A 27308-nucleotide genomic window follows, 5' to 3' on the forward strand; every position below is an offset into this window, starting at 1 on the left:
TGTATCACCCAAAACTGGAATGCGTAAATAGCAACTGTATTGTATTTTTCTTGGGGTATTTGAACGGTTTTGAAAATAAAACGGAAAATGTATTTTATTTTAATCATAGATGTAACGTGAAGGTGTTATCGAAGTTCCCGAGTTTTGCAGGACTTGAAATACCCACATCCAACGATTTTAAATCTCCACCAGCAGGGGCGGTAAAGTGAAATCACAACACACTTTCTGTACTGACGAAGAAGCGGTCCGGTCACATCAGTCCTCCTCAGTTCCGTTTGGTAGCCGATAGTTCATAGAGCCGCAACTATGGAGGAGGCAAAAAATAAAGAGAATAAGCAGACCGAAAAGACCGATGAGAAGGAGAAGGGAAAGGAAAAGGGGCAGCAGTCCTCCGGGAAGGACAAGGAGAAGAAAGAGGAGCAAGAATTGGTAAGTTGGGGGGTGTTTTGATCATTCAAATGTGTGCTAACTAACGTTACAGGAGCCAGAGGTATTATTTTGCCTTAGTCACTGCTGCTTTGACAACATGGTTGAGCAGGCCGAAGTCATTGCCACTTATTAGATAACTGAGAGGTTATCATTAACTGTACAGTAATGTATCATATAAAGCACCCTTACTTTGATTTGTTAGAATTTCGCGGTCCGTGAAAGTCGTATAGCTAGATGAACTCGACCAGTTAGCTAACTTTAGCCTAGCCCAACTCAGCCGGTAAGCTAACATTAGCTTGCTAACGTTAGTTGTTATCGCTGCCGTCTGTACTGTCATCAATGTTAGCTAGCATGTTCAACTAGCCAGGTTTAACATTGGGTAATGTACTGTATGACACAGCAGCTAACGTGAAGTCGAATAAAATCTTACACCACGTAATTTAATTAAATCTGCATCAACCTAACGTTATATGTTACAACCATAGACTGTCTATAGTTACAATATTTTTTTTTCTTCTTTTATTTTAAACAAGTGCAATGAGAAATAACAAAGTAGACCTAGCTAGCTATATAACGGGGCTCAAGTGGTAACGTTAAACTATATCAAGAAAAAAATAAAAAAGGATTCAGCCGTTCAGGCAATTAACGTTAAACCATTTACGCTACATCGAGTCTTTAAGGCGTTGGGGTTTGTAGAGTATTGAATAGTTTGTCTTGTTGCTTTTCATTCAGAAAAACTCCATTCCAAAACCCCAACAATATTTACGTTTGATAAACAACTGGCCTCCTACCTGTTTGCTCAATAATGACTACTAGTACTGGCTTTTATTCTTGCCAATAGAAAACCTTAGCCTCTTTAATTGACGAATCACAATCTAGCTTTATGTCAAACAGGCATATTGCAAACAATATTTATTATTCTGAATGTATTAATGGAAATAGGTTTATGCTGTTTTTAGATTTTTTTTTTTTTTTTTTTTTTTTTTTTTAGGCCTTCGATTCCTTGGAACACAAATGTATTTATTAATAACTTTACAACAGACTGATTTGTCAGTGTAACGTTAGCTTGTAGTCGTCTTTCTCAGTTAGCCAGTGGTAAGTGTCATTGGTCAGATTATTTTGTTCCGGTTAGTGGAAAGCCATGTGAAATTTAGTGAAAACATGGGAATTTGTTGCTGTCTTGTTCATGCATTGTGTAGCATTCTGACATCATGCAACTACAAGGTCACAGTGTTACCAAGTTCATTTTTCATCATTATTTGTCCCTATGGGTTTAACAGCAAATATTCAAAAACATTACAACGTGCTATACTGCTAGGCAGCAACAGCATTATTCAGGTAGTTGGCAATGCAAGGTGTTGATGCACAGTTTCAAGAAGGCAACATAAAGTAAATAAACATCACTGTTATTACATTATTAGTCTTGCTTTGCCAGATCCTCCTCCATACCGCGCTGAAGGAGAGTCTGGCTACTCCACATAGCATTTGGGGGTGGGAGGAAAACGTGCTCTGGTTTAATGGCATTTCTTTAAACCAATCAGAATCGTCACGGTTAAGCTCGCGCTAAGCTCCGCACAGAGCCGCTGCAAAATACTTGTGCAAAAGAAAACTCAGATTGGACAGATAGTCTAGCTAGCTGTCTCAATTTACCCTCCAGAGATCTAAGGAGCAGTCAAAAATAGTCCTCATTAATCCACCGAATTCCAATACAAAGAAAGCAGAAGGAAATGGAAAATACATGCATCCAGCGGAATTTCCTGTGGCACCGGAGCAATTCCGGAAGTGTAACATCAAGGATATATACTATTACATTATCAACTAAAATCTAAGGCCATCCCTCTCCAACATGAGGCCAAAGGCAGCAGTGGCAAATAAGTCTGTGTATTAAAATTAATAACAGATAATGTTATTCTCTTCACTACTTCTCAGTCAGAGGAAGACAAACAGTTACAAGAGGACCTGGAGATGATGGTGGAGAGATTGAGTGTAAGTATTATTAATTTTTTTTTTTAATGACTCTAGTGTGTCAGGGTGTAAAAGCCCTTACAAGGCAAAAACCTCACATTTTCTTTACATTGGCAGGAGAAGAACACAGAGCTGTACCGTCCTGCATTGGAAGAGCTGCGCAGACTAATCCGCTCCTCAACCACCTCCATGACCTCAGTACCCAAGCCCCTCAAATTCCTGCGCCCACACTATGGCAAGCTCAAAGAGATCTATGAGGGCATGGCTGCTGGAGAGAACAAGGTAAGGCCCTACTGTGATGCTGGAAAATGTATAAATTCATGCTTTTTTGGACAACTTTTCAGTGGACTCACCATATGAAAAATAGTGCACAATTCTTTTGAGCACAAAGAATGCACAGGAATATGTATGGCAATCTTGACGCCAAAGTAGTTTGAAACAAATATAGTTTAAAGGCTAGTGCAGATATATGAAGTGACGCTATAAATGGCTGAAATTCTTCTGGCATTCCATATTTGATCTATTTAATCTTCAAATTCTTTTCTCAATTTGTTGATTACTTGTTTGGTCTGTAAAACTACAACTGTAAAAATAGATATTAACATTTCCCCTGAGTATATTACAATGTGAGACTAAGAAAAGCTAAAAATCTTCACATTTGAGAAGCTGGAGCCATCAAATGTTTGGCATCCTTGAAATTTGACCTAAACAATTAATTGAGGATCAAAATAGTTGCCCATTAATGTTCTGACGATCACATATCGGTTCATTGACTAATCGTTGCAGTCTTGTCTAAAGACCTTAAGTTCAAACTGTAGATGGTGTTTGTGTTGGCAGCGTTTCTGTGCGGATGTGGTGTCAGTGCTGGCCATGACCATGAGTGGCGAGAGGGAGTGTCTGAAGTACCGTCTGCTAGGCTCCCAGGAAGAGCTGGCCTCCTGGGGACATGAATATGTCAGGTAAGACAAGACTCTGCATCATCAGCCAATGCATGTAATGCTCTTGTGGTTATTGGAGAAGCTGCATTGTAAACGGAGGAAATGCAGAGATTCTTCGATGATAGTTGTTTCTTATGAGGTTTGGTTCGATGTCAAATCGTTAGAAAAACAAGAAAAATGGGTGATGTTGATTGCTATTCAGTCCTTTTTTTTAAATTTTTTTTTATTATTTTTTTTTAACAAAATGACAGTTCAATTTACCAATCATAATGATAGTTAATACCCATCAAGCTTGGAATATGGACAAAAAAAAGTGTTTCAGCTTTTTCATAAAGAAAAATGAAAGAAGCTTATGAGAAAACTAGGGGGACAGAAGAGCTTAGGCTCTATTAATCCTCTTGTTAATCATGTCATGACAAATTGTATGGTTTGGAAAAAGAGACTGATGCCATTTCTCCACCGACTATCAGTGTTGCCATGAGACACATTGTGTGTGGAGTATGGGATAACAGTCACTCTATGAATAAGGAAATTATGAAGTGCATGGCTGATGTTAGAGAAAGCATTTATACAAGAACTTGGCAGATGTATTGAAAACCGCAAATCTTAATGTATTTGGACACCTTCTTCTGTGTCTGCTAATTGCTTCATTCAAAAATTACACTTCCTCTCTGTCTGTTGTCTTCCAGGCACCTGGCTGGTGAGGTAGCTAAAGAGTGGCAGGAGGTGGAGGAGAATGACAAGACGCAGCAAGAGACGCTGCTGAAACTAGTGAAGGAGATTGTGCCCTACAACATGGCCCACAATGCTGAACATGAGGCGTGCGACCTGCTGATGGAGATTGAGAGGCTGGACATGCTGGAGGACTACATCGATGAAAATGCCTACGGAAAAGTCTGCCTGTACCTCACTAGGTATGTTCAGGTTTCACACTTTGCTTAGAAAACACAAACCCTGTTTATTAGCATGTAGTATACATTTAAAAAATAGGACTGGTTGACTTTTGAAATATGCCCATTTCATCTCCTAACTGTCTGCACCCCTCCTCTAGCTGTGTGAGTTACGTTCCTGAGCCAGAAAACTCAGCGCTGCTGAGATGTGCCCTGAACATCTTCAGGAAGTTCAACCGTTACCCAGAGGCCCTGCGCCTGGCCCTGATGCTCAACGACGTGGAGCTAGTAGAAAACATCTTCACATCCTGCAAAGACATGTGAGCACCATACAAAGCACTATTCCTAGAGCACTAAAGATGGTCATGGTAATGATAAAAGGTATTAACCCATCAAGGTGGATGAGCACAGCAATGTGTAAAGGATCAGTTCCAAATTCTTAAAATTTGTCTTTGTGTTTGACCCTGTACTGTTCCTGTACTATTTTTGTTATAGTTAGGTTGACCCTTCTCATATGTGCTCTCCTTGTAATGTAAAGCCCACTGTGTCATAGTGGGTGGTGTATGAAAAACAACCTCCTATTTACCATGCAGAGTTATCCAGAAGCAGATGGCCTTCATGCTGGGTCGCCATGGCATGTTCCTGGAGCTCAATGAGGACGTAGAAGACTACGAGGACTTGACAGAAATCATGTCCAACGTGCAGCTCAACAGCAACTTCCTGGCCCTGGCCAGAGAGGTAAGACAAAGGAGGAGGGAAGACAAAATTAATGTAATTTGAGATAGAGGAAAAACAGGACAAGGGAGGCTAAACTTCTAAGGATACTTTGACAGTTTTTAACCAGCTTTGTATCATAACAATGTTGGTAGTTTGTGTAAAGTATGGGAAACCTCCCTCCATCTTGCCAGCGCCTAGATCTTTGTGCACATCTACCTGCTCAAAAACGCATTTTGCGTCATCCGCTGGCTCGAGGGCTCCAACTACAGATTGCACTTCCGCATACAGACAAACTTGGATTAAACCGTTAAACTAGACAGTGCTGATCAAATATAAACCAAGATTATGTTACTGTATTGCCTATTTCTCGCCTAAAATGTTTTCAGAAACATATTTTAGTGCACTGTTTGGCAATAACACGAGAGTTTGTGAACAGGAAGTGGGTGCCGTACTCTTCCTGTATTGCGAAAAACAAAGCCTTAAAAAAACATGGATGAAACAGTAAAACTAGGCAGCGCCGATCAAATATGAACCAAGGTTTTGTTACTGCATTGCCTATTTCTCGCCTACAATGTTTTTAGACACATTTTTAGCTTACTTTAACTGTAATACAAGATTGTTTGATACCAGCTGGCCACCATATTGCTTTCTGTGATGTGCTCGCGTCACACATCGTAATAATCCTGAATAATGGTTCATAAATGTGGGATTATAACCTAAACTCAACGTCATGATGCCTCAACACATTTCACCTTCATTAATAACACACTCATCTTGTCCTCCCCAGCTGGACATCATGGAACCCAAAGTCCCAGATGACATCTACAAAACACACCTGGAAAACAACAGTGAGTCCATATCTGCAGGTTTTGTGTGTGTGTTCAGTTAGGTACGGTATTGGTGGCAGAGACATACTGTAACTCATTTCAAATCGGTCAGGGCATGGGATAAAGTAAAATAAGGTTGCTGCTGTATTTGTGATTTACTGGCCACTGTGCCAAATAAACTCAATGATTTTTGTGTATTGGTTGTTCATTGATTGGCTTTTTGACCTTTGTGCTGTATGTGACAGGGTTTGGAGGCAGTGGCTCACAGGTTGACTCCGCTCGTATGAACTTGGCCTCTTCCTTCGTGAATGGCTTTGTCAACGCAGCCTTTGGACAGGACAAGCTGCTCACGGACGACGGCAACAAATGGCTGTACAAGAACAAGGACCACGGTAAATGAAAACACACACCCACACAAATATTTGTGATTTCTGTATTCCAATGCATTTAATTTGATTGTTTGGTGACTAAAGATGACATAAATGTCCTCAGGTATGTTGAGTGCTGCAGCTTCCCTTGGTATGATCCTGCTGTGGGACGTGGATGGCGGTCTGACCCAGATAGACAAATATCTCTATTCCTCTGAGGACTACATCAAGGTAAACATCGGAAACTTTTTTATATACATACATACATACATACATACATACATACATACATACATACATACATACATACATACACTAATAATACTATATACTTTCTAATAGTGATCTGGTGGTCATATCACAACCTTTTCAGGATGAGGTACTACAAATGTCATTTAGGGCTGGGATGGTATGGATTTTTTCTTACCGCGGTTGAAAAGCAAGAAATTCCCGCGGTATACCGCAACCCCCTTACGAGAGTAGCGTAAGTTAGAGCGAGAATGGCAGGGTGCCTTAAGTGAGTGACGTCAGTGCCCGTGTGGTTGCGCAAGGAGAGCGAGCGGTAACGGAGAGCAGCGTATGAGTGCCGCTGTGAGGAAAAGAGAGAGGGAAAAGAGTTAATGTAAAGTGAGTTAAAAGTGAACAATAAAACAACAAGCTAAAGCTTCTCAAGACACGGTGGCTTTATCTATTGTCAATACTGCCAGTAAAGCGAATGGCGTTACCCCCGAAAAAACATTGGCTTAAACCTTACAACATGTTGCAGCCGTCTAGCAGCTAAGCAGACAGAGAGCCGAGAGGGCGACTCGGCAGTTCACTAACTTGTTGCTCTCTACCAATATATAAGTCGCTCTGTTTTAGGCTACGAAACGTGCATGCAGGCTGAAATTCAACCGTGCCGTTTTATCGGGATAAAGCTATAAACAGAAGGAAACTCTGCTAGCTGCTAGGCTAATGTACAATGGTAAACACTGCAGCTGTAACGTTAATGTGTCTACCTCAGCTGAGAACGGAGAAATGTCATGACATTTCTCCGATACAAGACATTACACAGGTACTCTCGCATATCCTAATAGTCAACACAAATGGAATGTTATACGTGTCATGGAACATTGCGCTCCCCAACTCGCGAAAGGTCGGATATGCTCCATCTTTTGATAAGTTTTGTTTAGAAAACCTTGAATCCATGTAAGACACAATGTCATCAGACACAATCCATGTCATTAGGATCAGTGAATCCATGTCATTGTCATTAGACACAACGTGCAGGCCAACGTTTTTTTGCGGTGATGACGGTGACGAGCTCAGACCCGCGGTAGGCGTCGCGTGACCGCGGTAACCGTCCCAGCCCTAATGTCATTTCCCCATCTTTAACTATTTGCACAGCTTTTTTTCTTCCTATCTTGGTACTTTCTTAATGAGATACTCTACATGCCATCAGTTCAAGAAAGGCACAACCACAAATAGATTTAAAGTTAATCCATTGGATTGACTAGATTGCAACTCTGTCAGGATTGCTTCCTTACGGAGTTTTGAATTTGACCTTCTAAACGTATATTATCTACTAACTATTATAATGTTTCTTAAGCTTATTCCCCAGGAGGAAGGACGATGAAAAGCAAGCATTTAAAGTGTCTTTCTTGTTCTTCTTTCACCTGCGTCGTCTCTCTCTGCAGTCTGGTGCCCTCCTGGCCTGTGGCATTGTCAACTCAGGTGTGAGGAATGAATGTGACCCGGCACTCGCCCTGCTCTCTGACTATGTCCTCCACAACAGCAACATCATGAGGATAGGAGCCATCTTTGGGTGAGGAGACTGTTCACATGTAGAAAGTTAAACATTAAAGCATACGTACACGGACATTTTCCAAATTATACAAGGAAAATGTATTCAGGGTCTTGGGGTACAGTGCTGTTTATGGCTTGTTAAGTTTTCTCTACTTATCTCTACCTATCTCTTTGGTGTGTTTTTTGTACTGCTGTTAACACTTGAATCTCTTCTCTGGCTATGTGTCTTGATCCTTGTCTTCTTGGTTTCAGACTGGGCCTGGCTTATGCTGGCTCCAACAGAGAAGACGTCCTTTCTCTGCTTCTCCCTGTCATGGGGGACTCCAAATCCAGCATGGAGGTATGGATGTGTGATTGGTGTAAGGGATCTTCTCACTCCACGTGTTTAGCAGTTTAGCAACGTGTGTGTGTGTGTATAATCTCTAGGTGGTTGGAGTGACGGCGCTGGCATGTGGTATGATCGCAGTAGGATCTTGTAACGGTGATGTGACCTCCACCATCGTCCAGACCATCATGGAGAAGAGCGAACTGGAGCTGAAGGACACATATGCCCGCTGGTTGCCTTTAGGCCTGGGACTCAACCACCTGGGTAAGCATGGACAGACTAACTACAATAATAACTAGACATTGTTCAAAACAGTGTGACAGAGGTGCAGCGGCAAAGCATTTTAAGGCGAACAAAACTAAGCAATATGCTGGGCTTAAAGTATTCCGGCACCGTGCCGGATCTCCGGCGTGCTGCCGTGAGGGGAAAAAAAAAAAATTGGGAACTTTCATGCCGTTTATTATTTTCCAGTCTATTGATTTGACCTACCAATCATATGAGAGGAACGCAGCTCTAACTAACGCAGGGCTGAAGTACTCAGGCCTGGTGCCTGATTTCTGGCGTTTGACTATTTTAGAAAAATAAATAAATTAAAAAGTCCACATGGGATTTCTTTTGATGCCCTGGATTTAACCAATCATCGAACTTCAACCTACCAATGAAACGAGTTCTAGCCTCTTCTTATATACAGTCTATGGTTCTAGCCAATCAGCTGCAAAGTAGGGCGGGTCTTTGCCGAAAAGCGAGAGTGCGGTGTGGTGGAGGCAAAGTTTATCAAACTTGGAGCATGTAGATACAGCTTTAGTTGAGAAAGGAGTTAAAAACAAATGGTGCTGGGCATGAATAGAGGACAAGAGGAAACTGGTGGAGACGGGAAGCTGTTTAGCACTTGGTGTCTCAAATTGAGGGAGCTGGGTGCTTCTGCAGCGTATGTTCAAAGAAGACCCTGTACGGCAGCAGCGGTAAGAAAGTGCTTGCTAGTCACAAAGCTTCGGTCCGTGCACTCTGTCATATGTTACCGGCAACGGCGGCTACCGCAACCGTTGCGACTGCGCCTTCACTGAGTCATCACTTTGTGATATAAACAATACGTGTGTGCATGTTCATAGCGGAACACGATTTGTCATTAACGATGGCCACTGTGTAAAAGTTATCTGAAGCCCAAACTGCCTTGACAAAGCTGTCTGTTTGGAATCAGCATGGCAGTTATTTAAACACAACGGCCTTGTCCCAGAGTTTAGACGTCTAGATATATGAAAAGCTATATAATGCAACATTTTTAATAAATGTACATGAAGCAACTAATATCAACATGGACAAAATCATGAATGTACTAATTCACTTTTTTGATGATGACCTGGCCAAAGTAACAACACATCTGTTTTGTTTTCACAATGATTCATTGTAGGATTATATTATCGCAAATGTATCCAAAACTTTCTGCTTCTTAAAAATTATGACTTTTATTATTGAGTAATGTAAGAAGGACTTTAACAGTGATTAATATGTGTATGTGTGACCACTTCTTCTAAACCTTTGTGTAGGCCATGATCTATTAAAAAGGCCAATTCCATTATCACTGTATATTTTCTTCCCTTCCCTTTTTAATATAGCAGCTGTAAGTATTCTGTTTGTGTTACTCACTTTCCATAGGTAAAGGAGAGGCGATTGAGACGACCCTGGCAGCTCTACAGGTTGTACCTGAACCTTTCCGCAGCTTTGCCAACACACTAGTGGATATCTGTGCATATGCAGGTCAGTCTCATAGTCCTGGGTTCCAGCCAATCCAAAGCTGTTTTGTTGTTTGCACTCATGCAGATATCCATCACTCAATCTTTGCGTTCATTCACTTCTGTATAAGCCAACCATATGTGGATCTACATATAGTGCAATGTCTGCAGATTTTAATCATCTTGAAATCTTCATAACTCGTTGTATAATCTGCATCCATCTCAGGTTCTGGTAATGTGCTGAAGGTGCAGCAGCTCCTCCATATCTGCAGTGAGCACTACGAGGCCAAGGAGAAGGAAAAAGAGGAGGACAAGGACAAGAAAGATAAGAAGGACAAAGACAAGAAGGAGACTGCTGCTGACATGGGCTCCCACCAGGTAAGGACTAACTTATTACTGATTATCCTCAATCATCAATGTTTTGCCAAATCTCTATTTAGTAGTTATTACTAGCTATGTTATGGATGATTGTGAGTTCTTGTTTGAATTGTTTATGTTTTCCTCTCAGGGTGTAGCTGTTCTTGGTATTGCCCTGATTGCCATGGGGGAGGAGATCGGGTCTGAAATGGCACTGCGAACATTTGGACATCTGGTCAGTAGCACTGCTCACTGTTGATTTTCTATTCTTGTTTTATTTTCCTTTACCTTAAGTGACTACGTTATTGTTCCCCCATCTCACCACCTCTCATTTCTTATTCTTTTTTTTCCGCTGAGTCTGTTTTAAAAAGAGACCTTTTCATCTGGTTGTCTTGACTTAACTGTACTGTCATATTTTCAGACTTCACCATCTGCTGCTTTTTTCCCATTCTTTTGATCCCCGTTACATCATCAGTACTTTTGATCCTGGTCCATATATTTTCTCTTCTCTCTATACTCTGTTATGGTCTGTCATTTTTTACTCTGTTCTAACTTATCCTGATGTCATAACTGAATCAGACTAAGATCATTGCATGAAGACTTCCTTTTTGTCATGTGTCAACTATGTATACTGCAAAGTAGGCAATTAAAATAATTAAAGCCAAATATTTGTTCCTTACTCTGTCGTATTGTCTCTGCATTCATATCATCAGCTGCGTTATGGTGAGCCCACCCTGAGGCGAGCGGTGCCACTAGCCCTGGCTCTCATTTCCGTGTCCAACCCTCGTTTGAACATCTTGGACACCCTCAGCAAGTTTTCCCACGATGCCGACCCCGAGGTGTCCCACAACTCCATCTTCGCCATGGGCATGGTGGGCAGCGGTAAGTCGGGTTATAGGCATTACATAGAATAATGTTAACTGTATGTTAATGGCTGCGACAATACTAAACACGTGTAATTTTTGTCTTTAGGGCTTTGATGCACAGTTGCCTATTTTTAACCAGGAATAAATAGCTAATGTAATAGGTAACGGTACCAATATTAGTATCATGACTTGCATATATGTGTTTTGTTGTATTAAATAAAATTGACAAAACTAAGAAATGTGATGGAAAAATTTTAAATATCAAATTAAACGCAATAAATTAAGCTTATACTATTTAATAACAAATAAGCACCCACTCACCAAAAACCTTAAAATCAAAGTGGGTAAAAAAAGTATTTTGAGTACAAACGATAAGATGCTGTTACAGATCCCACTGGCGTTTTTCACTAGAAATATTGAATATAATGCATTGAATACTTGAAGGTCTATTGTCATTTTGGATAAGGCACAATGCCGCCTCTTCTTAGAGTGCCTCTAGTGTTGACTTCCTCAACATATTTAACAGGCTCTTCATTTTTTCCATTTCCTCAGGCACAAATAACGCCCGTCTGGCTGCCATGCTACGGCAGCTGGCACAGTATCACGCCAAAGACCCTAACAATCTCTTCATGGTCCGACTGGCTCAGGTGGGTGGTAACACGAAAGGCACTCTGTACCAGACACAAGTGTTCTTTGCGGAACGAGTGTTTGTACAAGTGGCTATTGACTGCTCTTTGTGCCTCCACAGGGTCTGACTCACCTGGGCAAAGGCACACTGACACTCTGTCCCTACCATAGCGACAGGCAGCTGATGAGTCAGGTTGCCGTGGCTGGACTGCTCACCGTGCTGGTTTCCTTCCTTGACGTCAAGAACAGTTAGTGTATTCTCTTCTGCTGCTTTTGCATCAATTTTCTGCTTCCACACATGCTTAACATTGTCCATTTCTGTTTTAGAATTTGAAGGTTGTATCCCATCAGTGATTCCCCTGTGTTAACATTCCCCTTGGTGTTCACTGTGTGCATTACAGTAATCCTGGGGAAATCTCACTACATTCTCTACGGCCTGGTCGCTGCCATGCAGCCACGTATGCTGGTCACCTTCGATGAGGAGCTACGACCACTGCCTGTGTCTGTCAGAGTTGGACAGGTGAAGCCTAGGAAAATTAGTATTGGACAGACTTTTGTAGAAAGTTTGCCATTCAAACTTTATTGACTTAGTTTGACATTTTGGGACATATGCTTATTTTCTATCTTGCTAAGAATGAGATGAGAAGAGAGATACCAGTCTCAAGTCTGGCCATTAAATGTGAAGCTGGAGCCAGCTGCCAGTTAGCTAACATTCTCCTGGCTGTAGCTTCATATTTAACAGATAAATAAGCGTATCAGTCTTATGTAATTCGCCAGAGGACACTGAATAAGCGTATTTCCCAAAATGTAGAACTATTCTTCTAAGTGAGAATGTTGGAGTGGAGACAACATCCAATGCTAGACCTATTCAGCCAAAATAAATATTTTATTTAGAACTTATGGATAAGTTATGGAATTTTATCAGCAACCAAAATCCAAGAATTCTGGTTTTAGGCTGTTTAACATGATTGTTGATCTTTGTGTGTTTTGTCTACAGGCTGTGGATGTCGTGGGCCAGGCAGGCAAGCCAAAGGCCATCACAGGTTTCCAGACCCACACCACACCAGTGTTGCTGGCTCATGGAGAGAGGGCTGAGCTGGCAACAGAGGAGTACCTACCTGTCACCCCCATTCTGGAGGGCTTTGTTATCCTCCGCAAGAACCCCAACTATGAAACCTAGACCCTCATTCTCACTGGCCTCTCCCTCTGTTTGTAAGGGTAGCCCTCCATGGCTCTTGTCAGTTGTTATATTTAGTTGTTTACTGCATGGCTGAAAAGAGCAAGGCAGGTCTATCCTTCTTCCTTGCTGTGTCTTCTCACTGTTGTCTGTGGCCCAGCTCCAGCAGTCATAAAAAATGGATGCTTGGGGTCTGGTTAATTGGACTGGGATGACACAGGGGGAGGGGTGAAACTGGGACCTCATCCACTCTACATTGATGGTTTCCTCATTGCCCTAATTTTGTTCCACCTCTCCCATGTGTACTGAAACAACTGTTTGACTGACCCAGGGCCAGTTCAAAGTGGGAACTGTTCACCACTCTCCTGTATATGTCATCAGTTAATGAATAACCGCTGCTCAGTACACATCAGTGCTTCAAATGTTTTTCTTTTCCCCACTACTTACATCCTCAGTCATCTTTTGTAATTAGAGCATTTAAAAGTATGTACGTTTTGCTTCTGTTTTTATTTTTATTCTTTTTGGTTTTGTTACAGTACTGTAAAAGGTTGAATCAAAAATAAAACTGAGATCCACATGTTGGAAATGTGATGGTTGTGTGTTGAATTAGGTCAAAAGTATGTCACACCTGGCTTTTTATAATTTGCTTAAACTCGCAGAGTGCTGTTATTCAAGGAAAGCAGCGTGCAGGTTCTACATAGGGAGAAGCCGTTTAGTCATTATCAGCGCTACCTAGGGCTATGAAAAGTTGTATTTACTACACATGTATACATATTCTACATACAAATATAAACACCTGCAGTAATTGCAGCAGTGGTTTAGAATTGCAGATTTACATCAATGTCACCTATAAGGAACAAAAGTGATAGCTTTGTGTTTCTGTGATTTCTACTATATACCTGTTGAAATAAGTTATAAAAAAAAAAAAAGTAAGATGGTAACCACTAACTTCCAGTGGATTTGAATGCTCAAACAACTGTAATTAGGCTTTATAAGTATTTTTTAAATATGCGTTTCTCTTTCTAAACCTCTAAGCAGCAGGTATAACACGTCTCTGGCCTCTGCATCCCTCTTCTGGGCCTGCTTTCAAGTGTATGACAATACGCACAGTTTCCTTGGTCTTTCATGTCACTGAGTTCAGTTTACCCTGAAAGACATTTGCAAAATTTTAATAAGGGTTTTGTTTTTGAAGATGTATTGTTGACACAATTGCATGGTTGTTTTATGAGGCAATTTAAATCCTATATCCTGATATCCTGCACTGGCTGTGCTAACCATTTCATTTACAGACTTGTCCCATGAACAATGCCTGAGAAGTGTTTTTGCTTTAGTCCAGATTTATCCCATGAAAATATTTTAAAATCAATTATCTAAATGCTCTTTGCAGAGCAATTATTTAGCTTATGATAATGGAACCTATTTATAACCTAATGCATGTTGTGCAAAGATGTAGAGATAATTTAAGTGAAATTAAACACTTCTTATTTTTATCTGTGTTAAAAACTGGAATTTAACTGTATTTTAAGAAAAAAGGTTAATGTCTTATGGGTACTATTAAAATATCAAAACGCCTCGAAGCAGGTTATTCACATGCAAACACAATAAAGATAACACGGGCGAAAAAAGATATGAAAATCTTTACAGCTGAGAACATGATTACTGGGAAAGTTTCTTTTTCTTCACATTTCGTCTTGTGAATGTAGAATTTTCCAAATAAAATAATGAGTTAGTATCTCAAAACAATGGGAAACTTTCTCAAAATAATGCAGTTTTTCCCCAAAATATATTAAGTCATTATCGTGAGATACTAAGTCATTATTTTGAGATAGTTTCTCATATTGAGACTCTAATTCATTATTTTTGAAATACTAACTCATTAGTTTAAGATACAAAGACATTATTTTTGAGATACTAAGTCATTTTCTTTTTAGATACTATCATTATTTCTGAGATACTATCATTATTGTGAGATAATACATAATTATTTTTGAGATACTATAACTCATTATTTCGAGATACTAACTAATAGTAATGACTTAACTTAACGGAATTGTGTTTCCATATATGTAATTTCCTACTGGGAAAGTTTCACGTGATGGGATTTTGCCGGAATTACCTAGCTACCGGCTTCCGGAAAGGTTTTCCGTCCGTCCGGCTCTGCGGACTCAAGGAGAGAAAGGTAACGCCACAGTCCTGAGCTAAATTGATTATTAAAATGCTCAAATTTTCAGATAGGTGTCAAGTCGCTATTTTATAGAGACTATGAAAGGACAGTCAAATCTACGTTTTGCCTTTTAGTGTGGAGATTTACCTAGCTGTGTTGACTTTCTTCAGTGGTTTCTGCTGACTGGTGTTCCTGCTGTGTTTTCAGGGATTAGCTAGCTAGCTAGTTTCTAGCATTCAATGCTAATGCGACGTGGGTGTTCTTTCTTCACTTTAGCTAACGTTAGTCCAGCTAGCAAGCTAACATTACGATAGACAGCCAAGATGAGTCCGTACTCGTGGGAAGTTAAGAAATAGTTTATATTGTGTGTGTGTAATATACATAGACAGTAAGGTAATATATTTTATTTGATAAGCGACACATAGACTGTCGCATCACAATGTTGTTATTTTCGCCGGTCAACGTAATTTCTGCTGCTAGCTATCCAACATTTTGCTAGCTAGCTAGACAGTGGCTTTATAGGTAGCAGTAGGTTAAATCACTCTATTTGTGTCGAAGCCGTGTTTTGCCCTGGTACCAGCCTCCTAGCAGAAAGGGATGGGGGTTGTGTAACGTTACTCAAATTTGCCAGATTGGTTGCATATAAAGATATGTCTGTTGACAGTTGTGATTGTAAATAACATGCACACTGATAACTTGATACCTGAAACCATATGATGGCAATGCAACGTTGATGCCAGCAAACTGAAACCATTTCTGTCAGGCGGTAAAGTATTACAGTTGGTTAAAATATCTGGTTATGCCTGTTCATGCAGCATGGTTTCTGTTTATGAGTCAAACAAACGTTACTCCTCTCGTTCTCAGACATTAAAAACATGTATGTATTGTCGAATATTAATAGTGACAGTTCTAACATGCATAACGTTAATCATAATCAGACTGAGATTTATTATTAAAGTAGGTTTTCACTTGCATGGGATTTCCCTTGGTGTGTTTGGTGCATACATAAACATGATACTAGAATAAACAATAGAGCAAAGTACTGCAACAGCTAAGAACATACATTTAGAAAATATTACAATAAAAATATATGAGACACTACAACAAATATGTACAATATAACTGTTGGCTGACCGGTTTTGTGCAGGGTGTGTACAATATTAATCTGGATGTGCAAAAGTTCACAGTATATATACATGAATAAAGGAATTATAAAACGCTGTTGGTCGAGTTCAAGTTAAAGAGGGTTGTAGACTGATTTAACAGGATAGTTGTTTTGAACCTTGAAGCCTGTGTGACACATTCATTAGGGCCTTGATGAGTTTGTTGAACGAAGGCTGTCCCGGTGGTGATGTTAAACTGGGCGAGATGAAGCAGAGGCGTCTGACTCATTTTGGATAGTGGCTAGTTACAGTAACGTTACCGATTGTCACGACACCGCTATTGCTGGAATGTACAAGCTACTAACCGGTAGCCACCTCCTTAGCTTGACAATTATCTAGGTTAGTATTCCCATTCATTGACACGTCCTCCGTCCGGTCTGTCTTCATTGTTGACTCTTTAATAAAACGGCGTTTGTTTAGTATGGTATGGTTTATGATTTACATTAGGTAGCAGTTGTCATAGCCGATATCGTCTGAGGCGTGGCTGGCATGAAGCCGGCAGCTGGGGTGTGCATCGCGCCAATAGCAGGAGAAACCACGTGGTAAATCCAGATTGGGCCTAGGAAAGTTAGCAACATGGCTAATAGCACAACATACAGCAGCACGTCTACGCAACCATAGTTGTATGTGTTTTGGCATGACCGAGCGTTTGAAAGGTGCGTGTTTAGTACAACCCCATGCAAATAACTGCCTTGTCGTCCGTTGTGTGTATGTGTGAGTAGACAGGCAGACACGCCCCTGTGGCATAGAAAACGTGTCCCGCAGCTTTAGCAGACGAAACACCGGCGTTTTCCCAATGAATGGTTAGCTTGGTATGAGCGTCGCAGTTGTCTTCTGACACTGTCAAAGTGTTGGTTTAGAGGACGACATGTTTAAGCTGTTTGTCGATCACTTCACCCTGCTTGCTGCGGCAGGCATGAGGCTGATGTTGAGGACTGCAGACATGTGACCTTAGCCGAGAATGTGGGTCCAAAATGGTTGCAGTTTTCTATCCATGGCAACGGGCACCATAAAGCTAATCGAGGCAGATGTTTATCCCAAGTCTATCTACAAACATGTATCATTGTTTATCATTCATCAGCCCTGTATCAGCCCCAATAGTATGCAATGATCTCAGACATGCTTTATTCCGAGTGAGTGAGTGAGTGAGTGAATGAATGAAACTAATATCAGAAGTGCAATCACATGACAAATGCATGTTTGTCAGAGCCAGGCTGTCACAGTTTGCCTGACATAAGGACACTACTGAGCTTCCTGTTGGGAATCTTGTAAGCCTAGAGTCTGGGCATGTGTGGGTTTAGACAGAATGTTAAGGTACAGGACTGTCATATACTGTAAAAAAACAAAACAAAAACGTAGTTACAGGAGTTACTGAATGGATAAATGAGGGGCAATAGGCTTTTAGCAGAAGCTGAGGAATTGTTTTGTGTGTGTGCATTATAAGTAGTCCTTATAAGTAACCATATACAATGTATGGCGTTTGCAAAGTATCTTGAAGTCTGTAGCAGACCACCAACTCATGAAGCCACTGACTTGTGTATTCTTTTCACTGAATTCACCAGGCAGTAAAGTTTGCCCAGTTCTCATAGTATTGGGAAAAGGCTATTTCAGTAAGCAGTTAATTAGCCAGTGAGTCTAGACCATGGTGTGTGCACACAGTGGAAAACTCACAGTGGCTACACTCTATAGGTGACATGATAGCCAACTTCTTCAGCAAACTTATCCCAAGCAAATGTTCTCCCTTTCCTCCTTAGCAGGACAGGGGAGTGCATGCAGAGGCTTATGCAACAGTTGAAGGAGCATGTTTCACTAGCAGTGTTGCTGGTGGCTGGATCTCCACAGTGCTGCAAATCAGACCAGCTCGATTGACTAGACTGTGTGTGTGATTAGCGGGTGGAATAAGGTGTGGGTGCCTTGCATTAGCTTACACTCCCATAAAACACAGATTCCTGCACAAATGGGGGCCACTGGGGTACCCCTCTTTGCTAGTTCTGTAGTGCTGGCACACTGTTTTCACAATTTGTATTGGTTACTCATTTGGATAAATTATGCAGACTAACCATTGTGGTGTTGACAGTGTGCGTCACTGGCCCAGTAGTTAAAGGTAAAGCATTTCCCCAAACACCTCAAGGTTTTTAATTTGTGAGACAGTGTAGGTTGTTTGTCTGAGACCCTCTTTTAGCTCTGAGGTTGTTTACTCAGCACTTCATCGCCCAGCTAGCCCTGCTCATTCTGACAATCTTTCTGTCTGTGGATGAGCCTTTAAAATGTTGCCTGACACCCCTTTACAGTGTACTCTTTCCTAACCCTTATATGTCTGCCGTTCTCCAAGCTCCAAGGCTCTATTATTTTGGGGACGAGCTTACCATCCATGTCCGTCAATCAGTGTTTTTCTTAGGCTGGGATTTCATCTGGCTATATGAAAACACTCGCCAAGTTAAAATCCATCATCTTTTTGTCTTCTTCTGTTTGTGTGTTGACATAGTCATTGTAACCATGGTGATTACAACCACTTCTGCAGCTGATTTCCTCTTCTTTGAAAAAAGAAAAAACACCCAGACTCATCATGACTCAGGCTTTTTTCACTGCTGCTTGCTGTGTGTGTGGGAGCTAGTGTGTGTATCAGGGAAAATAGGTGAATGTGTGTCTCGGTGATGGATAATGTAGGCTTCGGCTATAAATACCAAGTCTGTCACCATTGCAAGGACCATATAACGTAAAGATGATCACACTAGAATCATGAAATTACCCTTCGGTCAGTGAAAAAAAAATTGTCTGCATAGTTTTAGCTTCATTCTGACAAACACTGAACTATATGTAGGCTTTGTTTCTTGAATTGATCCAATACATTGGATTGGTATCATTGCCAGTAGTGGCTTGATTAAATTGATCTTATAATCAACCGGACATGCCCAACATTGTGCCAAACACAGTTTCTTAATCACTATTATAAACATTGCACGTTTACATTACAATATAATTCAAATTTGCACAATTCTATAAACTGTGTTGATGTAATGGTCTCCACTTTAGGTAACAGCTATACTTGTATCATGAAACCCATCAACTATCTGTTATATGCTCTTCTCAATGTTGTGTCAGCCTTTACACTGTTGTCTGTTTGGTACATAGTAACTTCTTTGGTTGAAAAAGATTAGGTTACTGTGGATGCTGTAAAGTATTTGGAATGTGCTATTAGCCAATACGCACATTGTTAACAAGGTTTCTCTTACTGTCTGTCTTTTAGGAAAAAACGTTCCTTAGTGTAACTACACTTGGGACCTAAAACGATTCATAAATGTAAGTATACACACATTTTATAAAGACCCATTCAAGTAAACCTTTAAACATTCTCTAAAAACAAAATGTACCACATTCCACTCTATCATTTCTGCTACACATTGTATTACATTGTCGGCCATTGGGCCTCACTTGTGTGGTACTGAATGTGACAATTCAGCTTAGATCCATTTAACCCCTGTTCTCTCCTCCGTCAGTTTTGTGCACAGGTCCACATCCGCCTCCCCATGCAGAACTCCATGAAATGAATAAAGCACCACAGCCCATAACAGGACCCCCCTCCACCCCCCACCCTGCCCCCTCCCCTGGCCTTTCACAGGTAAGGAACCCTGCTACTTCCTGTTTTGCTTCCTCCCACTTTGTTTCTCAAAGAAAAAGGGATGTCGTGACAGTGTTTGTGTTAGGGCTGTGCACAAATCAGATTTTTTTTAATCGGATTTGGCTGTTCAATACAAAGATTTGACTACTCATTTCTTTCTTTTTTCATACTATCTGGCAATCAGAAAACCCATTTGCAGTTTGCAAGTTTCAGTGATGATTTCGACAACGTTAACATATTCAAATGCGGCCCGCCACAGTTCATAATGAACCGAAAATATGTTTACACTACTCGGGGCGGCAGTCCATGCTGTCTGCCCGTGGGCTTTAACTCGGCAGGTAGGGCTGGGACGGTTACTGCATTACCGCGGTCATGTGACGCTTACTGCGGGTCTGAGCTCATCACCACAAAAAAAAAGTTGGCCTGAACATGTGTGTACGTTGTGTCCAATGACATGGATTCACTGATCCTAATGACATGGATTGTGTCTGATGACATTGTGTCTTACATGGATTCAAGGTTTTCTAAATAAAACTTATCATCAAAAGATGGAGCAATTCCGACCTTTCGCGAGTTGGGGAGCGCAATGTTCCATGACACATAATAACATTCCATTTGTGTTGCCTATTAGGCCTATATGCGAGAGTACCTGTGTAATGTCTTGTATCAGAGATATGCCTTTGTCTTTCCTACCGTGTATTACCGTAGGAAAGGCAAAGATATTTCTCCGTTCTCAGCTGAGGTAGACACATTAACGTTGCAGCTGAAGTGTTTACCATTGTACATTAGCCTAGCAGCTAGCAGAGTTTCCTTCTGTTTATAGCTTTATTGCGATAAAACAGCATGGTTGAATTTCAGCCTGCATGCACGTTTCGTAGCCTAAAACAGAGCGGCCTATATCGGTAGAGAGAGCAACAAATTGGTGAACTGCCGAGTCGCCCTCTCGGCTCTCTGTCTGCTCAGCTGCTAGACGGCTGCAACATGTTGTAAGATTTAAGCAGATGTTTTTTCGGGGGTAACGCCATTCGCTATCAACTCTTTTTCCTCTCTCTTTTCCTCACAGCAGCACTCATACGCTGCTCTCCGTTACCGCTCGCTCTCCTTGCGCAACCACACGGGCACTGACGTCACTCACTTAAGGCTCCCTGCCATTCTCGCTCTAACTTACGCTACTCTCGTAAGGGGGTTGCGGTATATTTTCTTGCTTTTTAACCGCGGTAAGAAAAAATTCATACTGTCCCAGCCCTATCAGCAGGTCAGGGACGGCCACTCAGGGTGGGAGGATCCCCTCGTCTCCCTACATTTCCTCCGTGGTGGTGCACCGCGACTGGATTTAGGTAGGCTTGGAAATGTTAGGGGTGACAGTGTCAGTCTGTGAGCCTACAGCACCCCTCGCTGCTTCCCAGGGCCGTGGACTTAATACCTGTTGCGCCTTCTCTCTCTGCGGGGAGGGACGGCTGTCAACTGGGGCGGACAGGCCTCAGTGCATCAGGGGTCAGCGGCGATGACGGCAACGCACCCAACCTGTTTTTGAGACTCAGACACGTCTCGTTTACCGTGCTTTGTGAGTGTGACTTTTTTGCCGTGTCATCACCGTTCACATGTAGAGACCACCCTTAGGAAACGCTGTAATCAGTACGCTCCTCCTGCTAGAATATTACAATATAATGTAATGCACACTGACGGACAACAACAAAACAAACGGATACTTCAAGTCGACTGAGGGGTCACCAACGGATTATTTGACTCATCGACTTTCAGGGGGCAGCCCTACTTTGTGTGCATGTAATGAATAGCAGATTGCACAACAATGTACTTTCTGGTAGAGAATGGTCACAGCAGCCACAAGCCGTTCTTTGGTATTTTGTGATTCCACGATGTGGAAAACACAGACAGTAATTCAGTTTTACAGATAGTAAAAATGTAATCAACTGTAAAACTTGGAATATTGTGGAATTTGCCGAACTGTGGATGCAGTTTAGAAACATCAGTTTTCCCTACCATTCTAAGTATATTTTTACAGCCCCTATGCTGAATGAACAGAAAAAAAACTATGCTGCTATGTTTTGTCATTTACAGGCATGCTGCTTCTCCACACACGCACACACGTCATGTCAAAAAGAATGGAATGTTTTTTTATTTATAATGTGAAGCTCCGATGTGAAGCACCTTATTTTACAAAAAGTGGAATCTTTTGTTACATAAAATTCATCAAAATCTGAATGAAATGGAAAACACGGAATTTGGGAAAAAATAAAACAGAATCTGGAAAAAATTAAAACCATGCAGCATAGGACCATACTCAACCATGCAGTAGAAAGTCTCACAACACAGTCGTCGTACTCCATAGTGATTAGTGATCAGAAATAACTACTGCCATGTTTATGACTGCTACGTTATCCATTTACAGCATTGCCATCACATTGTCTATTGCCATTGTAGCTTGCAACATCTTCATTGTTAGCAGGCCTACAACAACTCCCCATGGTCTTTTCTTCTCCTAGTTTAAGGGGTAGTTTGGATATTTTGAAGTGGGGTTGTATTATCCATAGACAGTCTATTACCTACAATAGATGCCTGTCGGCATGCCCCCAGTTTGGAGAAGCAGAAAGGATGCTGATATTGTGAAAGAGCAGAATAATGTGACCACAAATATCAGCCTGTGTATCTGTGCACTTGTTGACCGTTTACTACTACTCTGCCTCCCTCTCTATTTCTCTTGCGTCCCACTTTTCTGCTGTTGATATCACTTCCTGTCTCTTGCAGCCCCCATTCCCCCCTGGGCAACCCCCTTCTGTTGTGTTTGCCTCCCCACCACCTCCACAAATGAACCCAACACCACAGCCCCGACAGGTAGGCCTGACCACTGCTCACCTTACCCACTACTATGGTGGACTTGGCTCCATTCCAGAAAAAAAATTGTTTAGATTATTTGCTTTGGTGCATGGCAAATAAAACATTTGTATTGTATAATTCATAACCCCCACTTATGTCAGATGAGTGACAGACAAAATCCAACAAGATTAAAAAGTTGGGATAGAGTGTGTCAAGGTCTTATATTCCTGCTGCAAATGTGCCTGTATGCAAGTTTGCCTTAATTGCTGCTCACTGTCACTATCTGAAATCTTCTCAATGGAAAACATAGTGTACAGTCTCCTGAATACATCTGTTAATCTCGTAGAATGCCTGCATGTCTGTGTGCCTATTTCTAACCAGTTCTGCACCTTCTTTTTACCTGTCAGTGTCAACATGTACCAATACCCCTACCACTGCTTAATGTGCAACATGCTCACACTGACCCTATCTACTTGCGCTGTAATTTGTGTATTCGCGCCAAACTATCACGGTTCCATTGTTTTTAGACCGTCTGAACAACAGTGTTATGTTAGCCTTTAGGTGCAGTTGTAAAGGTGCAGAACTGGAAGATGCCTGTCAGTGGAGAGTGAAGCATGGATCTTGTGCTTTTGTCTTTAACCTCTGTCCTATCTGCCTCTCCTCCTCTAGTTTGCCCCAGGGCCCCGACCTATACACCAACAGGTACTAACAGTACAACTGTATAACGCGAGGGTGGTGGGGGGGTTTCCTATCCTTTAACATATATTAGAAGCAGTAGAGAATGTGTGCATTGACTACTACAGAAAAGGCTGGACATCCTCACTGAGAGCTACACTACTGTTAGGGCAGTTTTATGGGCGACTATTATTGCTTTTAGGAAATAAATAAAATTAAGGGAAATTTATCAGAATAGTTTTCCAAATGTGATGACAAGTCTTAGTGACACCTAACTAGGAAAATTAAAGAGGTAAGTTCTTTATTTCATAAAATGATACACAAAAAATTCTGATAAACCCAAAGAATATAGCTTGATGGTATTTAATTTTATTTACTGGTAATACATATTTAACAATATGTCATGTTATTTTTATAAAAGGCCTTTTAATTTCACCTACTGTACCTGGGAATGCAAGTGCCTTTGTGAATTATAGCTGTAGCTAAATATAAGTGCGTAATAATATCCTCTGTAAAGGTATACCTGAAAACAGGTGTTTCACTATCCTTCATAAAAATGTTCTGAGAAAGTGATTTGAAGTTTGATACCAAAACAAACTAATTAGAAACAGTCTGTCTCTCTCCCTTTATCGAAAACGGTAAACATCTAGGTGATCACTGCCCATCTTCCAGTTATATTTCTTAAGTTTTAGTTTGCATCTCATTCAAGAGTAACTAGACCTAGTATTTTTGGATTTACTGCTCTGCCTATTATCTGTATGCTGCTTGTTAATTCACTGCTTGGCTCAGAACTGGAAGTTTCTGGGTGCTTTGCTCTAACTGATGGTGTGGTGCTCTCTTTTTCTCAATCCTTCTATTCCCACCCTCTTTTTGCTTCCATTTGACGTGTCTTTATGTGATCTGTGTTTGCGCTGCTGAAGGGAAGCTTCAGGTCGCTGCAGGTAACTCAATGTCCTCTTTCTTCCAGTTTTACCTGTCCTTTTTTCACCATCTTAAGGAGTGCATATATATATATGTATGTATGTGTGTGTATGTGTATGTATGTGTGTGTGTGTGTGTGTGTGTGTGTGTAATATTTAGCAGTGTTGTGCTTTGTTGGCTTGGTGTCATTTTGCTGGCTACGGCGGTTAGCTCCCAGGCCAGCAGCAGAATGTCAATGAGGAGGCTCTGAATGAACCAGCATTAGCTGCTTTATCTCTTCAGGCAGGCAGGGCCAATATGTTTCCAGTTGGAGTCTAGCCATAGATTCACAGACAAACTATGAGCCTAGCTATTAGGTTGGACAAGCTAGATCCACTTGGTCCAAGAGATAAAATCATACGAGGGCATGGGGGATGGTTTTTATGTCGGAGGTCTCAGAAAGGTAACTAAAAATTACTTTATTTTAGGGCTGAAACGATTCCTCGACTAACTCGAATAATTTGAATACTAAAAATCCTCGATAAAAAATGATTTGCCTCAAAGCTTCGTTTAATTAATGTTACCAACGACGGTGTTTCTGCACGGAGGATTATTACTGTCGCACACCGGGCTGACGCTGCTGGCGACACATGTCATGAAGACTGATTACAAAATGATGAAAGAGCGTAAGGGGCAAAAGGCCCGGACACACAGAGCCGATAATTGGCCGTTGGTTCGGTGTGTTCCGTGCTGTCGTCTGTCCGAGGGACCGCCGTCCTTAATTTGGGCGATTTGGCATGTATAATCGGCGGGGCGGGCACTGCTGGCAGTCGGACTCAAATAACCCATCTGATTGGTAGAGTGCTAACCCGGAACCGGGAGCAGAATGAGCGTGACTAGAGTCTCTCAAAATCTGACGAAAATCTTTTAAACTGACCTTTGTTGATCTGAAATGAAGACAGATTCAGCAACTGCATGGCCTATTTCTCGCTTAAAATGTTTTCAGAAACATGTTTCGGTGAACTATTTTAGTACAATATGAGATCGTATTCTGAACAAGCCGCCAGACCCACGTGACGCGTTTGTCCAATCAGCTGCCGGTTTTCATTTTTGGGCGATAATACAGATTAACGCCGCCTGCTGTTATGGAGACGTATTACGTCTCGTCGCTTTGGTGTGTTCCGAGGCATTTTTTGACCAATTTGGGGAGACTGATCAGCCCAACTGCATTTTCTGCTGACGTTTGGCCGTCGGCTCTGTGTGTCTGGGCCTTAAGAGAGGAGACAGGCTGGAGAAATCGACAGAAAGTGTCCAAAGTTTGGAATCAGTTCAAATAATAATAATTATTATATATATATATATATATATATATATATATATATATATATATATATATATATATATCTTATATAATAATTTAAACGACGATGAAACTACACCAAACACAACAACTACCAAAATCAAAGACAAGAATATACGTAGTGGTGACCACAATTTGATCTAAAGAGCTGACTTGTTGACTATCCCTTCGGAAAAACAGCTGATTATTGCGCACCATTTTCTCTCACTCTTCACGGAAAACAGCTGATCAACGATCTACTAGCATAAGTGTAACAGAGCTGTGTAGCATTGTAATCAAATATATAAACGAAAATAGGTTGAGTTTAACTAATATTTACATATAGGCCTATATACAGATCAGTCTCAGGTTGAAACTTGTAGTTGTGAAAGTTAAGTTGCACAACTTAAGGTAATGTTTATGTATGTGTAATGTATGCCTTAGTTTGAGGTTGTTATTGCATTTCAGAAAATGTTTTCTTTAAAAACAATGTAATATGGCACTTAAATGCACTTAATATGTTAATAAGCAATGTAGGCAATACAAATGTTGCTTTTTCCGAAAATTAAACCAAACTATTGTATATTATTGCTCTTCAATAAAACAAAAGTATTTCTTATCCGATTAATCAATGGAATAATCAGTAGAATACTCGATTACTAAAATACTCGATTACTAAAATAATCAATAGCTGCCGCCCTACTTTGTCTCTCTCTCCTAACATTATTTCCATCCCATTCCTCTTCCCACATTGTCCTGTGGCCTCTCTTTTGTCTTTCCCACTATCATCTACATATTTTTCTCTGTCCTCTCAATCACTGCCTCCTCTCTAGCCCTATTACACCAACAGGGCCAGCCTGCCTCCCAACAGTGGGCCTCGGGGTGTCCCTCCCAGCAGCGGCCCTCGGCCGGTGACGCCCACCCACGTCTACCAGCCGGGCCCTGGCTCCCAAATGATGATGATCCCTGGGCAGCAATTGCCCTTCCCCAGCTCACCACAGGGACCCGCCTACTTTATACCGGGACAGGTAGGGGGCACAGACTGGGGAGTGTTCAAGTACCTGCCAAATTTTCTTTTTTAGCGGAGCCAGATGGTATACACAAGTTTTTGAGCCGTTTCCGCTCTACATCCTAAACTCCTCCCGTCGATGCAATCCACTTCTCCGTTGTGCCGACAAAGCACTGATTATCGCAGTGACAAAGAGGATATAACAATTAATTAACTCTTCCTGCTAAATGGCCGCTGTGTGTGAGTGATAACGCGGTCAGCGAGCTTGTTACGGCCGCAATCTCTTACTGCAGTTTCCAGTTAATCTTATAATGGATATGTGTGTTGAGTTATTTAAACAAACGATCGGGGAAATAAACGCCTCTTGTCCGCGAGTCTCATTGATAGAGCCTGCGGCTGGATGGAGCTCTATCAATGAGAGCTAGCTAGCCTCCTCTTAGACCTCTGAAACGAAATCCCTAATGTTCACAAAAAAACATTAAATTGAAATCGGACACCATAATTAGCTTTATAAGACCTTGGGGTAGATGTTCTATAAGTGGCATGACGAAATTCAAACTGTAAATATACGAAAGTTATGCCGGCAGCTGGCAGCCAGCCAGC

The 27308-nt window shown here is 41.3% G+C and overlaps 2 protein-coding genes across 2 annotated transcripts in view; both read left to right on the forward strand.

The window, feature by feature from the left end:
* Positions 1-172: 172 nt before the first annotated feature.
* Positions 173-13592, forward strand: psmd2 (proteasome 26S subunit, non-ATPase 2). The gene is made up of 21 exons (XM_031283643.2): positions 173-429; positions 2359-2415; positions 2512-2676; positions 3232-3353; positions 4022-4246; positions 4384-4542; positions 4816-4960; positions 5727-5787; positions 6012-6158; positions 6259-6365; positions 7811-7938; positions 8172-8259; positions 8346-8508; positions 9898-9999; positions 10201-10352; positions 10483-10566; positions 11045-11213; positions 11750-11844; positions 11946-12072; positions 12226-12344; positions 12822-13592. Exons 1-21 carry the CDS (start codon positions 307-309, stop codon positions 13002-13004), a joined length of 2721 nt encoding a protein of 906 aa, XP_031139503.1. The 5' UTR covers positions 173-306; the 3' UTR covers positions 13005-13592.
* Positions 13593-15094: 1502 nt separating this feature from the next.
* Positions 15095-27308, forward strand: part of LOC116038850 (eukaryotic translation initiation factor 4 gamma 1) — a 48433-nt gene continuing 36219 nt past the window's right edge. Inside the window, exons 1-7 of the mRNA XM_031283516.2 lie at positions 15095-15180; positions 19576-19628; positions 19826-19947; positions 22714-22800; positions 23452-23484; positions 24378-24398; positions 26530-26724. Of these exons, the coding sequence (XP_031139376.1) occupies positions 19873-19947; positions 22714-22800; positions 23452-23484; positions 24378-24398; positions 26530-26724 (411 nt within the window). The 5' untranslated portion in view covers positions 15095-15180; positions 19576-19628; positions 19826-19872. The remainder of the gene's footprint in view (positions 15181-19575; positions 19629-19825; positions 19948-22713; positions 22801-23451; positions 23485-24377; positions 24399-26529; positions 26725-27308) is intronic.

Source organism: Sander lucioperca, chromosome 5 (assembly GCF_008315115.2).
Source record: "Sander lucioperca isolate FBNREF2018 chromosome 5, SLUC_FBN_1.2, whole genome shotgun sequence".
Classification (NCBI taxonomy): Eukaryota; Metazoa; Chordata; class Actinopteri; order Perciformes; family Percidae; genus Sander; species Sander lucioperca.

What these genes read in the sequence shown, in the direction of transcription:
- psmd2 (XM_031283643.2), top strand. Translation starts at nt 307, where the DNA reads ATGGAGGAGGCAAAAAATAAAGAGAATAAGCAGACCGAAAAGACCGAT. An exon ending in AGAAAGAGGAGCAAGAATTG is followed by an intron (nt 430 to 2,358) that starts GTAAGTTGGGGG and finishes ACTACTTCTCAG; the next exon opens with TCAGAGGAAGACAAACAGTT. An exon ending in AGGATAGGAGCCATCTTTGG is followed by an intron (nt 7,939 to 8,171) that starts GTGAGGAGACTG and finishes TCTTGGTTTCAG; the next exon opens with ACTGGGCCTGGCTTATGCTG.